At 38.2% G+C, this 15,408-nt stretch overlaps 1 protein-coding gene across 1 annotated transcript in view; it reads right to left on the reverse strand.

Moving 5' to 3' along the window:
* Positions 1–9,616, reverse strand: part of LOC120624408 — a 57,460-nt gene extending 47,844 nt beyond the window's left edge. The window contains exon 1 of the mRNA XM_039890939.1: positions 9,319–9,616. Coding sequence (XP_039746873.1) covers positions 9,319–9,358 — 40 coding nt within the window. The 5' untranslated portion in view covers positions 9,359–9,616. The remainder of the gene's footprint in view (positions 1–9,318) is intronic.
* Between the last annotated feature and the right edge of the window lie 5,792 nt (positions 9,617–15,408).

The following is a 15,408-nucleotide window of genomic DNA, read 5'->3' on the forward strand; positions in this document are numbered from 1 at the left end:
CAACACGTCAAAACGCGTCCACTATGGCGTTCTAATTTGCGTCTTAGTATGACCAAACATTAGACTCTTACTGTACCTAACTGGCACGATTTGTACTTAGTCGTAAATTTTGACGCCCAGTATAATATATTTTTTATAGTTTTTCTAAATAAAACAAGTAACACTTATGTAATCGTCTTACCATAGGATGTGACGGAGAAATGGAGTATTGAAACCAACCTTTCGAATTCGGTTTAAAACTACTAGCAAGTACACTGTTCAATTAGTACGCAATAAATTGAGCAGTCAATTATACCCGATTGATTTCGATAAGCTTCCATCGGCATCCATGGCGTCAATCACCGTAAATACCCGTTTCATATTCGGCTTTTGCATAAATTGGAACAAAAGTCGAAATTACTTTGCTTTTTAATTTGGCATGTTTTTTTTAAATAATAGGGAACCAAAGCTATAGCTATGTTCAATTTCAGTCATGTAAATGAGAAAATATAGAAACTTATAAAAATAATGATAACTCCATATAGGCGGGGTAGGTTGCCCTATTATTATCGAGATTATAGTGAGTTCGTTTAAGATTTTGCTGGCCTGATAGGATTTTACTTTTCTGCCGATTTTCGTAGAGTACAACAAGACATCAGCCTCGGTAGTAATTATCACAAACTAAATGTTAATTTCTAAGAATAGTGCCTTCTCTACGTCCGTCATTACGTATAACAGCGGTGTGATAGGTCTCTTCCAAAGGAGTTCCACAATAAAGCCTGAAGGTAACTTTAATAGCTAAACATGAATACATAAATAAATATACCACGACAATGCACACATCGCCATCTAGTCCGATGGCGATGCGATCATCAAGCGTAGCTTGTGTTATGGGTACTAAGACGACTGTTGAATATTTTTATGAATAATATATATAAATACTTATTATATACAGATAAACACCAAGACACTGAAGAACATTCATGTTCATCACACAAACATTTTCCAGTTGTGGGAATCGAACCCACGACCTTGGACTCAGAAAGCAGGGTCGCTGCCCACTGCGCCAAACGGCCGTCAAATGAATGATTACTATATAAAAAAAAGTATTTATAACCAAATCCGCGAATGCACCCAGAGTACACAATAAAATTAGTACGCCATAAATTAAACAGTCATCACGTATCATCACCTACTGCAGATTATGGTGGGTCTCCCTCAAAAAGGAGGTGTAATTATAAAACGCTTCCCGCTTTGAGGGAATTGGCCTGAAGCCATAATAGCTAAACATGAAAGAATGATTATTATTAAATAAAAGTATGTATAACCAACTCCGTTTCGTATTCGGTTGAATGCACTCAGAGTACACAGTACAATTAGTACGCAATGAATTGAACAGTCAATTATACCCGATTAATTGCGAAGAGCCCCCCGCCCCGTCCCATCCCGCTGAGCGTCAGTCACCGCGGGGAATGCCTGTTCATGTTCTCATTTCGATAGGAATTGAACAAAAGGTTCGATATTGCTTTTCAATTATTTTTGTATTATAATTTGAAGAACCGAACCAAAGCATATAAAATACAATAGAAACTCAAACGAGAATTATGTAACCAATTCATATTAATATTTTTATTAGCAGCAGAGCTTTTTGTGTCAGTGCTCGTCCGGGGAAGTACGAACACCATGTTTATTTCTGCCGCTAAGAACCACTCATCATCATCATCATCTCAACCAATTGACGTCCACTGCTGGACATAGGTCTTTTGTAGGGAGTTCCACAATGCACGGTCCTGGGCCGCTTGCCTCCAGCAGCTCCCAGCTACTCGACATCTCTCCACCTCGTTTGGGGCCGACCTACGCTGCGTTTACCGGTGCGGGGTCGCCATTCCACCACCTTAAGACCCCAACGTCCATCGGTTCTTCGAGCTATGTGCCCCGCCGATTGCCACTTCAGCTTCGCGACTCGCTGAGCTATGTTGGTAACTCTAGTTCTTCTACGGATCTCCTCATTTCTGATTTGATCACGTAGAGATACTCCTAACATAGCTCTCTCCATCGCCCGCTGAGAGACTCTGAGCCTTCTTATGAGGCCCAGTTTCCCGAACGCTGCCCACCCGAGTTGGATTCGGCGGTTTACCTCTTTCTCGAAATTGGACTTACCTAACTGGATCGTGTGTCCTAGGTATATGTATTCTTAGGTAACATATACCTAAGAAGCACTGTTTGCTTGAAAATACACTCATACACCTGTGGGTGTATCCTTACACAAACTCACATACCCAAACACACCGCAAGTAGACTTACATTGTAATTATCTTTGGTAAACCTTTATAACTTTAAATTACACATTAGGATATATTTCAATGTGCCACAAGTGCTAGAATTAATTATAGCAACTTCCTAGGATGGCCCCAATTTCTATAATAATATATCTTTATTACCAGATTGTAAGAATACATTGTGTTGTATAGTCAATTTACAATCAGTCACACAATGGCATGCAATGGTTTACGTGATTTTTTCCACAATAAACAAGATTTTTTTGTCCAATTTATTTTTTACTACTTACTTTACTATTTTCTTGTTATAGTCTAGGAATATACATCTTATATCTTCAAACGAGCAATTCTTGTATATAACTGGAATCTCGGAATCGGCTCCAACGATTTTCATGAAATTTAGTATACAGGGGGTTTCGCGGGCGATAAATCGATCTAGCTAGGATTCATTTTTAGAAAATGTCATTTTATTCGTGTTTTCCGGTAATAACCGATTTGGTGCAGACGAAGTTGCACGGGTCAGCTAGTAATAATTATATAATTAATTCAATTTTAATGTCATTGTACAAAATATTCCATTCAATATCATCAGCCATTGTGCTTCCACTGCTGGACATAGGCCAACGTTTCCTATTTCCTGCTTTTCTACCTGGAGGTTCTAAACACCCCCTGCCCCACCATTCCCTAGACCGCTAACAGAGTCGGAAGAAGTGGGGCCGCCGGGAACTAGGGGCCTATTTGTTGCTGTGCTACTCACACGGCAGTGGCGTGCATATGTATGCAGTTTAGGGTATGCAGATTAAATAAAATGATAAAAATCACTAGTACGACTTATATAAAACTTAAGGATAATCATTGTAAGAGATATAAAAAGGCTACCCCTAAGTTCTTAAAACTCTTACTGCATTAATATATCTCTTACTGCATTAATATAACTCATACCCTGTGCATACCCTCTATGCAAGCCACTGTCATACGCATAATGCCCTAATCACCACGCTGGGCAGGCGGGATTTCGCTATTGCCCGACATCGGCAAATGTTATTCTTTCAAGTCCAGTTAGTTTAGTTTAATAATTATCCCGCAATTAGTCGATCGTCAGAGCCTCGTTCGTCAATAAGCAAGTGGTACCACGAGTTGGTAAGGTTGGCATTTGGAATGTCTAGATGAAAGTGCACTCTAATACCTAATTCTACATTATTAAATTTTTCATTATTAATACTTTCATGTATTCTGTGCGGAACTGCTGTTTTCCTGAAGAGCGTGCACACGATTCTTAGCACCAACGCCTCCACATGGCGGCTTATTGCAATGCGTACACGTTGCATGTCCTGCGAAGTGTGCCTCTATCTTTATCCCTAGCCCTATCCCTATCCCTACTAATATTATAATTATAAATGCCAATGTAAGTTTGTTTGTTACGCTTTCAAGCAAAAACTACTTAACCGATCCTCTTGAAACTTTGGAAGTGTTAGAATTAATGTAGTATACTTTTTTAACCCGACATTAAGCTCGGTTCTTTTGGGAGAGGGGATGAAAGTGTTTGAAGATTTTACACCGTAACTCCGACAAATTGTAACCGATTTAAATAATTATTTTTGTACTATAGAGGTTATAACATGTGTTTAATTTTGCCCAAACTTTGTGTAGATCTGATGAATGTGGTTGGAGATAGAGGACAGAACTCATGAGCGGACAGCAGCAAACCCCTCATTTAATACTCAGCGATACTGAATACTTTAAAAACAAAATCAAACGCAGACGAAGTCGCGGGCAACAGCTAGTATAAAATAAAACAATCCGGAAGTTTGTCTGTTTGTTGGGTTTTGATGTGAAACATCTATAGGCGGAGGGCAAACCTGTTCTTTGGCGTGGCGACGCATCGCCACGCTATATAATTGAATTTTTGTATTTCGTATGTAACAATAAAAATGAATATTAATTTTGTAATAAAACAGTCAATATTAACTGTCTTACAATAAAGAGTGGTTATCCATTTTGTTGTTTTTTTTTTATTGTGGAACAAATTTGTAATGCTCTATCTTTTCATTATGCAATATCTGCAATAACTTACAGAAAACAATTTCGATGTTTCACATCTGCCAGGCGTCCCGTGACGGCTCACACGTTTTTTTAACTAAGTTCGGCTCAAACGTTTCGTCAAATAACAAATATAAATGTGTGATCTCACATGGAAAACAAATGAACAAATATAGCCCAAAACAAATTTAGCCGTTTACATAAATTTGTAAGTCGCGTCGCCAGAAGCCGTGGCCCTGCGGACGCGCCTGCGGCTGTCACGCTGTGAGTTAACGCTTCGGTGTAGTGACACGTAACCGCTTTGGGGCTTGACGTGATTAGCCTGTTTAACCAGCCGACCAGCAAATCCGCTGTGCCGTCAATAACTGGCACAAATCGAAAATCATATTTTGACAACTTCACTTCGAAGTGATGTTAATTTTGTGTTTAAATTGACGGATTAAGGACTGCTATGGTAAAGTGTACTACTGTAAACTGTTTAAAAAATACAGTAATAATGGGTAGATCGAGGAGACAACGACAAGGTTGCTTGGAAGCAGAACGCTCCGCCGGCAACAGATTGCTAAGTTCTTTATTAGGAGAGTCTTTCATTATTTCCCTGACCTTTGCCCAGTAGTGGGCCAGTGAAGGGTTGACATGACGATGATGCTGATACTGAAGTCCACCTATAAATGGTTAATACTTCGATCTGGAGCAATAACTTTTCGGAGTTATGTGCGACGGTACGATGGACGCTGGGGTCCTAGGATACTGGCATTGCTACTACAAATTGGTAAACGCTTCGAGGTAGACCTCGAAGTTGACAGGAGACATGAATGTGCAAACCCTTATATAATACCTATATCAAACAGTGAAAGTCTATTTGTTGAGGTGCTGAATACACAGGTGTAGGAAGCGAATTCGCTTCTTTATCAATATATTTTTTTAAAAGCAATGGGACCCCAAAAATTTTCCCCTCATTATCTATCTCGGAAATCGAAATACCTCCATCGAATATACCGGCGGCGAGGGGAAAATTCGGAAATAAATGACTTGTAAAGCAAATTCGGAATAATCCCGGGATATTTCCGCGGCTGTGGATGATTGATGAGATGCGAAGTGTATGGAAAATATTGAGTGTGTATCCAAGTCAAAATATTGTGTGTAGGCATTTGGTGAAAGTATACTACGTATTTATTTGACATATTAATATTATTACGTACTTCACGGTCGTATTCCATTAGCGTTTGTTTGGGTTTTTAAAAAATCTTTGTTTTTAATATAAAAGCGATAGTGAAAATTTCACTTGCTTAAACTGTGATGGAAACATCGTGAGAAAACCGGAATGTCTGAGTGTTCTCCATAATGTTCTCAAAGGCGTGTGAAGTCCACCCGTCCGCACTGGGCCAGTGTGGCGGACCCCAGCCTAAACCCTTCTCATTGTGGGAGGAGATCCGTGCCCAGTAGGGGGCCGGTAATGCGTTGGTATGATGATGATCAGGATACTGATGCTGAATTCCTCTGAACTATAAATGGTTACTACTTCAATTCCCGATCTGGGGACTAACTTTTCGGAGTTATGTGCGTTTTAAAGTAACTGCTGCTTTAACGCTGAATAAAATAATCGTGAGAAAACCAGCATGCCGATGAGTTCTCCTTAATGTTAGCAAAGTGTGTGTGAAGTCTACAAATTAATACTATACTAAATTTGACGGCGACTGGCGCAGTGGGCAGCGACCATGCTTTCTGAGTCCATGGCCGTGGGTTCGATTCCCACATCTGGAACATGTTTGTGTGATGAACATGTATGTTTTTCAGTGTCTGGGTGTTTATCTGTATAAGTATTTCTGTATATTATTCATAAAAATATTCATCAGTCATACTATTTCCCATAACACAAGCTACGCTTACTTTAGGGCTAGATGGCGATGTGTGTATTGTCGTAGTATATTTATTTATTTTATTATTTATTTTTAATCGCACTAGGCCAGCGTGGCTTACTACGGCTAAAACCAGATGTACATTTATGTTTTAAACCACTTAAAAAATTACTTGTTCCGGTGGATTCCTTGCTGCTGCATTCATCATCATCATATCAACCCATTACCGGCCCACTACTGGGCATGGTTCTCCTCCCACAATGAGAAGGGTTTATGGCCGTTTCCCACCACGCTGTCCCAGTGCGGATTGGTGGACTCCGCTCACCTTTGAGAACATTATGGAGAACTCTGAGGCAAGCAGGTTTCATCAAGATGTTTTCTTTCAACGTTGAAGCTAGTGATATTCTAATTGCTTAAAACGTTTATAGCCCAGTGGGAGGAAGCGCCTCCCACTGGGCTATAAACGCTTCCTTCATTCTACCATATTCCCACAGCCCGAAGAAACTCTTACGTAATTGTTTTTGTGTTTGTTCATCATTTTTTTTTAAATCCATCAAATACGCCATGGTAAAAAATGTTAGCCAGAGAATACAAAATGTTGCTAAGACACGTGAAGTGATTTAGCGTAGCATAGGTATAGGTAACGAGCACATAATAAACGATCTGACACAATATTACATTAATAATATCAATAATAAAAATAGCGATTTATTGAAAATATAGAATGAAATAAAACAACGCTGAATTGACAATAATACGTATATAGTGAAAGAATTAAATTTTAAGATTCATATATTTTAACTGTATTTCCGATAAAATCTCTTTAAAGTAAAAGCCCCATAATAGCATTAAATTCGGAGTGCGGTGTACTTACGAAATTAAATTTTTGTTGCTAAATGCTTTATAAAAGGTATACCTTTATGTATACTCTCGGAAGGGTTATAATTTAATAAATTTTGTTGCTTTTGTATACTCTTCTTTCATGGTATTTCTATAAGAGATTTAATCTTTTCTGTTAAATAATTTTCGCTATTTCCTATGTAGCGATAAAGCCGCGAAAAAGTCATAATAGGTAAACGTGAAGAATATCAAATTGAACAATATGTTTTGGAGATATTAAAAGTACGTAAGTTGGTTGATATAAATACACTAAAATCTTAACTACCTACACAAAAAAGTAAAAATAAATATTTAAACAATTTTCAAAAAAGGAGGAGGTGTTAGATTCTACTAGGTTTGTCGATGTTCACGCATACATTGAACCGGTTTGATTGATTCTTTCAATGGTGGCGTGAAGCAGTAACAAACATCCAAACTTTCATATTGATAATATGAGTAACAAGAACCCATTTTTGTTACCAAGTCGTCAAAAAAAAAATCTACAAAGTAAAAGTCAAATATTTCTTTATTCATAATAGTGAGATAATAGCGATAACTATATGCATAAACTTAGTCGTCCGTATGTTAAATTCTTATGCAGACACATTAAACGTAACAATATTAAAATGTAAATACACTAGTTTACATAATTTTATGCATAATAACATATATATTTCTTGTCTATAATAAAAAAGAAAAAGAATTGTTTTGTTTGATAATAATAGTTACTAAAACGCAACCTTGCTATTGTTATGCGATCTAAAATAGTCTCAACAAAAACCCATCCCTTCTTTGTGTGTCCTACCCGACATTGGCGAAGTAACTGCGCCGTGCAGGCATGACAAAAAGCCATTAACTTAAAGAAGAAAAAGAAGTAAAACTAAAGCTGCGAGGGTACCAAACGTGCCCTGGTCTAACGAGAATCCCACACCAAACTCTAAGGTACGTTTTTTTTTAAATTAATAATTGACGAGCCAAGCAGATAGCTCGTCTGATGGTAAGTAAGTCTGAGGGGGGGTTTAGCTGCCCCCTCCTCCTTAGCGTAGTAGCCCTGGCAATCAGTTGGGGTTGTTGGTAGACGTCTGGGAAGTATACAACGGGTTCCCCGGACGTCCAATAAAGCCAACGAGAGGGACATGCCGTGGTGGTTTTTAGTTCGGGTAAACGAGTCCCAGATAACCTCTGTCCTGCCCAAAAGGACAGAGGTAGCCATAAAGCTTTTCCACCACGACAAACAAAAAAAAGGGCAGGTAAGGAACATCTCCTGTAACGTCCCGCTCTATTTCCGTCAACTTGAGGCGTAGGTGTTAAACCTCATGCGCCTGTAGTTACATCGGCAACCACACCCTTCAGACCGGAACAATGCTGCTTAACGGCAGAAATAAGCATGGTAATAGTACAAGTGTCTCTTCTTCTCAAATAAATAAATAAATATACTACGACAAGAATCACATCGCCATCTAGCCAAAAAGTAAGCGTAGCTTGTGTTATGGGTACTAGGATTGCTGATGAATATTTTGATGAATATAATACACATGAATACTTATAATGTAGGTACATATAAACACCCAGACACTGAAAAACATTCATGTTCATCACACAAACATTTTTCCAGTTGTGGGAATCGAACCCACGGCCTTGGACGCGGAAAGCAGGGTCACTGCCCACTGCGCCACTCGGCTGTAAAACATTGACATCTTCATTCTGTCTGAAGGTAGCTACAAAAGAACTATTAAAAAAAGCTCTTCAAGCTAATTGAAATATTCGTATTATTTCCGAGAACTTAATCAATATTTATTAATTTTATTTTCTCTGATTAGTCATTTAGTCTTCTAAGTTAAATGTGTGTTCTCTTTTTTTCCTTTCTTTTATATGAATCCAATCAATTAGTTTTTCTATTCCTTTGTTGTTTTATCTTATATATATCTTATCTATTTTAGTAGCACTAGAGATTTTTTTTTTGCATTAAGTTAATGCTAATAGCTATGGCAGCTAATTTTTATTTTGATTAGGTACTTTAGGTACCTAGAATTAATTTTATCTGTTATAGTAAGTGTTACTTGTATCTACATCGTATCGCCCTACTGCTAACAATATTATTTGGATAGTGTTGTGGATTACATATTAACCCAATTTTTTCTTTTTGTTAAATTCAAGAGTTATTGTTGTAATATGTAATTGTTTTCTGTCCCAAAAAAAAATATATCTCATATGACATTTCTAATTGATTAGAGAATATTTTGACTTTGACTTTGACATTGGGGGTAAGCCAAGGTACTCACCAAGTGCCAAACACAGCACAAGCACCGCCGGCGATATCATTGACCTGCCGGCCTGGGGGGCCTCCCGCCCGCATTCGCAATGGTGACCACATTAATACCACATCCCACCATCCGCTGACGCTAACACTTTCACTTCACTTCCACTTCACTTTCACTTTTGTTTCACTTCAATTTCATTTCAATGGAAGCCATGGATTTGAGTGACGGAATTTTGTTCATTACTCTCATACTCAAATGGGGTTTATTTACACTTGTGAAATAATTGTAGTACTTAAAAATTGGTTGTAATAAGTCTTTCTTTTGACAATTGTATTTTTAAGAACCTTGTTAAAATGTCAGTATTACTAACTGTACTTATTTGTGGCAGTGAGTTCTCTCAGCTTCAGTATCTGTAACAAAGAAAAAAATCCTTTAATATATATTTTATTTTAATGATTATTTCAGGACATCATTTTCAAGGAAAATACTAAGATTATAAATGCTAAGTGTGTATGTTTGTTTACTATGACGGCTGAACCTTTGAACCGATCTTGATGAAATTTATCACACGTGTTGCATGCTTTTTGGAGATGGCCATAGGATTTCTAAAATTTAAAACGAAGTTCCTCAACTATATAGCAATAGCTAGTGCATTCGGAGAAAGGTGCTGCTTGTTCTACGTTATATTCACTTAGTCGCCTCGTACGACCCCGCTGGAAGAGGAGAGTTGGTAACAACTGTATTCTGATCAATCGTTACACAAGGCAATTTTTTTTATTTATAATTTCCTAATATTCACGCCTTAAAATTAACACACTTATTCCGAACCTTAATAAAACTGTACTACCTCATTAATAGACTAGACGGCCGTTTGGCGCATTATGCAGCGACCTTGTTTATGAATCCAAGGCTGTGGGTTCGATTCCCACTAATGGAAAACGTTTGTGTGATGAGCATCAATGTTTTCCAGTGTCTGGGTGTTTATATGTATATTCTAAGTATTTATGTATATTATTCATAAAAATATTCATCACTCATCTTAAAACACAAGCTACGCTTACTTTGGGGCTAGATAGCGATGTGTGTATTGTCATTGTATATTAAAAAAAAAAACCTGGTAACGAGGCACTCTTAGATGGTAGCGGCCTATCCTGTTAGGGAGTATAATCGCTTAGCGGCATGTCTTTGTCGGTAGGGTGGTAACTAGCCACGGCCAAAGCCTCCACTCCAGACTAGAGAAAATTCAGAAATTATAAATTCCCATATTGCCCCGGAATCGAACCCGGGACCTCCTACTTAAATTCACAGTGCTCACCATTGCGCCAGGGACATACAATCAATTTATTTAAAAAAAATGCATTTGGACGAATGTAATGGATCTGAATTCAACTACATATTTAAAATCATCACCGTGTTTGTGCAAATAAATAATATTTTATTTCATTTCATTTCCATACAGCTCAATACAATCCCGAGGCCTGAGTAAATATTACACTGCACACAACCATCAACCTTTTTGCTGAAAGCCCCCGCTCACGCCACTTGAACGCGTGGGGCAATTAAGCAGCGTTCACACTGACAGCCTTGCTAATAAGACAACGTGGCTTTACTTCGCAATATATACACAATTACAATCATTGTAATTATACGACGTGTAACAGAACTATGAAATAATATTAAAGGATGCATCAATATAGTTTGATGCAGAAGAAACATCTTATATCGAGTGACAACGGTGCAGTGGAGCGGCGCTAGTATCAATTCAAACAATTCAATTTGCGTCCACACTCTTAAACACAGAAATTAATGTTTTATTTTATACCAATATTTTATATTATTACACTTTATATTTTTTACATATATTTGAATGTTGCTCAGTTACTGTAACGTAGATTGCGGACTAACTTAATGCACAGATATTTTCTACTTAGCCTAAGCCTTTATGTCGTTTAGATTATAAAATCATGCGAGTAGTAAATTTAAGGTGAATAAGATTTATAGGTAGTGTGTTTTGATTTGTATCAGAAATAAAACAGGCTCTCTGATTGGTTGAGTGAGCTAATCAGAGGGGCTGGGTCTATTTTGCGGATCAGACACGGTACACACTTAGTGCAGAAGCAAGCAATACCAGAAAAAAACAAATAAATGAAGATTCAATGCACGATGGATTTCTTTGTCCAGCTAATTCATCTGTAGCGAATGTACACAGGCGTACATTAAATGATTATATGGTATTAAAAACAAAAGAGTACAGTTAGATGGTATCACCACCAAGTGATACACCATTTAAATGAATGATACACCATTACGAAAAGATAATTCTAACATAATTATTGGTAACAAGATACAGAATATGAAGTTTTGAAATCGACCTCGGCACCAGAAGATTTCAGGGTCGGTTTTTTTAAACATTGGAATCTGTATCTTTTTACCACTGGTTACGTTAGAATCTACGATAGGTAAAAATAGAACAGCTCCGCCTTGCCAACCCCGTGCTCTGGACATTATGGCCCAATACATTCCTTAGTCCAGAGTAAATATCACATTCTACACACGACCATTAACCTTTTTTTCTGAGGGCCTTCGTTCACGCCACTTAAACGCGAGGGGCTATTAGGACGTATCCACAGTAACAGCTCTTTTAAAAAGACAATCTTTTATTTATATATTAATAAATGACGGATCAAGCTGATGATAATTGAAAAACCATCGCCGATTTGCAGAGCAACATTTTACAGGGCATGAAAATAGCACGTCCTGCAACATGCTGCCCTGTGTCCAATTTGAGGCGTAGGTGTTAAGACTCATCAACATCATCAACAGTCTACAAGCGTCCACTGGTGAACATAGGCCTTTCCAAGAGCGCGCCACCACACACGGTCCTCCGCCTTTCTCATCCAGCCGCTTCCAGCCACCTTTTTAAGGTCATCTGTCCAGCGGGCTGGAGGTCGTCCCACACTGCGATTACCGATTCGCGGTCTCCACTCTAGAACACGTCTGCCCCAACGGCCATCGGTCCTATGACAGACATGACCCGCCCACTGCCACTTCAACTTGCTTATCCTTTGAGCTATGTCAGTGACTTGGTTCTTCTACGGATTTCGTCGTTGCGGATTCTATCCCGAAGAGAGACTCCCAACATAGCTCGCTCCATAGAGACTTAAAATTTTTGGATCAGGTCGACTGTCAGTGCCCACGTCTCGGCTCCATATGTCATTAAGACTCATGTCCCTGTAATTACACCTGCAACCAAGCCGGTACACAGCATTGCAACAATGCTGCTAAGCGGCAGAAATAAGCATGGCAATAGTACTTTCCCGGACGAGCTCTGTCACAAAAAGCTTTACTTCTACAAAACCTAAGACCTAACATTGGGACCCGGTACCATTTTTTTTAAATAATAATCATTATTTTTTTCCAATGTGATCTCACATCACCGGCACGCACCCGTAACTTTTTGGAGTTGATATGACTTTACTTTAATGATAAAGAAAAACACCCTGAGAACACTGCTAAGCATGCCCGAATGTTCCCATAACGTTCTCAAAGGCATGTGAAGTCGACCAATCCCCAAATGGCCAACGTAGTGAGCCGGTAATGAATTGATGATGAGATGAAAGCGAAGCTGACCAACAATCTTGTTCTAAAAATTTCATCAATTATTGTATGGTAACTAGAATATAGTTCAATACATTCCGAAGTGCCCAGTAAATGTCAAATTCTGCACACGGCCATTAACCTTTTTTGCTGAGAGCCTTCGTTCACGCCACTTGAACGTGAGGGGCCATTAGGACGTGTCCACTGTGACAGCCTGGTAAATCAGACGACTGGGAGTGAAATTCTTTGAAGGTATTACGTAACAGTTGTGATACAGTCAATTCAAGGAACTTTGTTTTTCGATGCTACTTAAAAAATAATCGAATTAATCAAATTTTTTTTAAAAATTGCCCCATTACTTCTAATTATTTTTATTCATTCATTCTTCTGGAGGCACTGGATGGTACCTCTTCTACGGATCTCTTTATTTTTGATCAGATTCCTTCTGATTTGATCACGTAGAGCATAGTGTAGAGTCCTAGCATAGTGTATTTACATTCAAACAAATTAAAAATTATTAATTTATAACATTACACCCTGTTAATTATTTTGTTTTATTATCCAATATGCAGGCTTCATAAGAAATTAATACTTTTAGGAGTTAACGTTAAGTTTTAGTTTAAAGTTTCTCCGTTACTCCCTCAGTACAAGAATAATAGAAATAGAATACATTATCAATTTTATTCCAATTGTATTTTAGTAGATAGATATTCAAAATTGTCTCACACAGTCTTATTTTAACACGCCACACGGTGCCAGATGCTAAATCTGCGTCCAACATTAAAACGCCTGACCTAAGATTTTCATTCGTGCATGTATGGATAGGTAGATCGAATAAGTGAGATCATTAGGACATGTTCATAAAGACAGTTATGTAGATAAGACAAATGCTACCGCGGTATCTGGTCGCTTTACAAGTAACTGACATTAATTGTAGTCCCTGGACATAATTTTATCTGATATTCCCATCTTTTTTTACCGCCTCATTGGTACTGACAGCATTTTTCCAGCAGTGTGTAAAATAATCTGAACTAATATAAAAATTTGTATCTGCTGAGAATGCTAACTTCGACATTATTAGCACATTGCTTACTGTATGGCAAGAGTTTCCACTCAAAATTGGCATAGTTTGGGTTGCTGTCCAACAAACTGACTAAACGCGGAGAACTTTTTGGCATGTAGGTTTCCTTACGATGTTTTCTTACGACGTTTCACTTTAACGATTGTTTTTTTTTTGCCAATTTTCTATTTCCGTGCAGGTACTGATATTTTATAGATAAAAAATCAATAATTAAAGTTAGTTTTTTCCGAGAAGTCTAATTCATTACTTGTGATATATATGGTCGACCCTGTGTTGACCCTTTAGCATTGGATTTTTACGTGGCAAAACTCTTCCGGAGAATTACTAAAGACTTGCTTATTTTATTACAGATACAATATGAGTCTAAAAACCTACTCAGATTGTTGAATATATCCTATATTTTTTGGCACTTTGCAGGGCATGTCCGTCGCATACTCTGCAAAGAGTCGCTCTGTTTGTAAGCGATGGGTTTCTCCTTACCATCATCAGGTGGCTTGGTCTATCAAATATTGCTACATAAAAATCTCTAGACCAACAGAACAGTAAATCTATACTCTATATCTAAACGAAAATTTTGCGCCCAGATTTTGACTTTAAAACGATTGACGTTAGGTAAATTTTGCTATAACGGTATAATGTTTCGATACACGAAAGTGATTCTACGTTTGCAAGTGTGCAATAATTGGGGGTACTGAAGCGAAAACGCGTAGCGTCGAGTGGCGTTTGGTTTGGCGTAGCGAGTTGTAGCTTTGAGCGTAGCTTATAGTATTAAAACAATAGTACTCGTGACATCGATGATAATGATCTGATATCTTTATATCTAGTACTAAATTACTAATACTACATTATTACTATATTATTGGGACAGTGAAACAGAAATTAAAACCCGGATAGAAGTCGCTCGTAGTGCTTTTCAAAGCATAAAAATAGTGCTCACTAGCCGCCGCCTAAACATCGCATTACGAAAACGCCTTCTACATTGTTACGTATGGCCAATATTTCTTTACGGATGCGAATCCTGGACCATCAAAGAGGATCTCAGGAAACGTCTAGAAGCATTCGAGATGTGGGCCTATCGACGCATGCTGAAAATTAGATGGACTCAAAAGGTTACCTTAGGAAGTCTTGCGACGAGTTGGTTGTCAGCGCGAACTTTGGAAGACCGTCAAAAAGAAAAAAGTTGCTAATCTAAGGCATGTGCTTCGGCATGATAGATACAGGCTACTGCAACTGATAATGATGGGCAAAGTTGCTGGCAAGAGACGCATCTGTCGCAAGAGGAAGTCTTGGTTGCGCAATATTAGGGAGTGGACTGGGATCGCGAGTGCCGCCCAGCTGTTTAGCCTCGCGAGAGAAAAGAAAAAAATATCGAAAACTGACGGCCAACCTTCACTAGTTGGAGAGGCACCTAAAGAAGAAGAAGACTATATTAT

The sequence above is a fragment of the Pararge aegeria genome, chromosome 1 (assembly GCF_905163445.1).
Source record: "Pararge aegeria chromosome 1, ilParAegt1.1, whole genome shotgun sequence".
Classification (NCBI taxonomy): Eukaryota; Metazoa; Arthropoda; class Insecta; order Lepidoptera; family Nymphalidae; genus Pararge; species Pararge aegeria.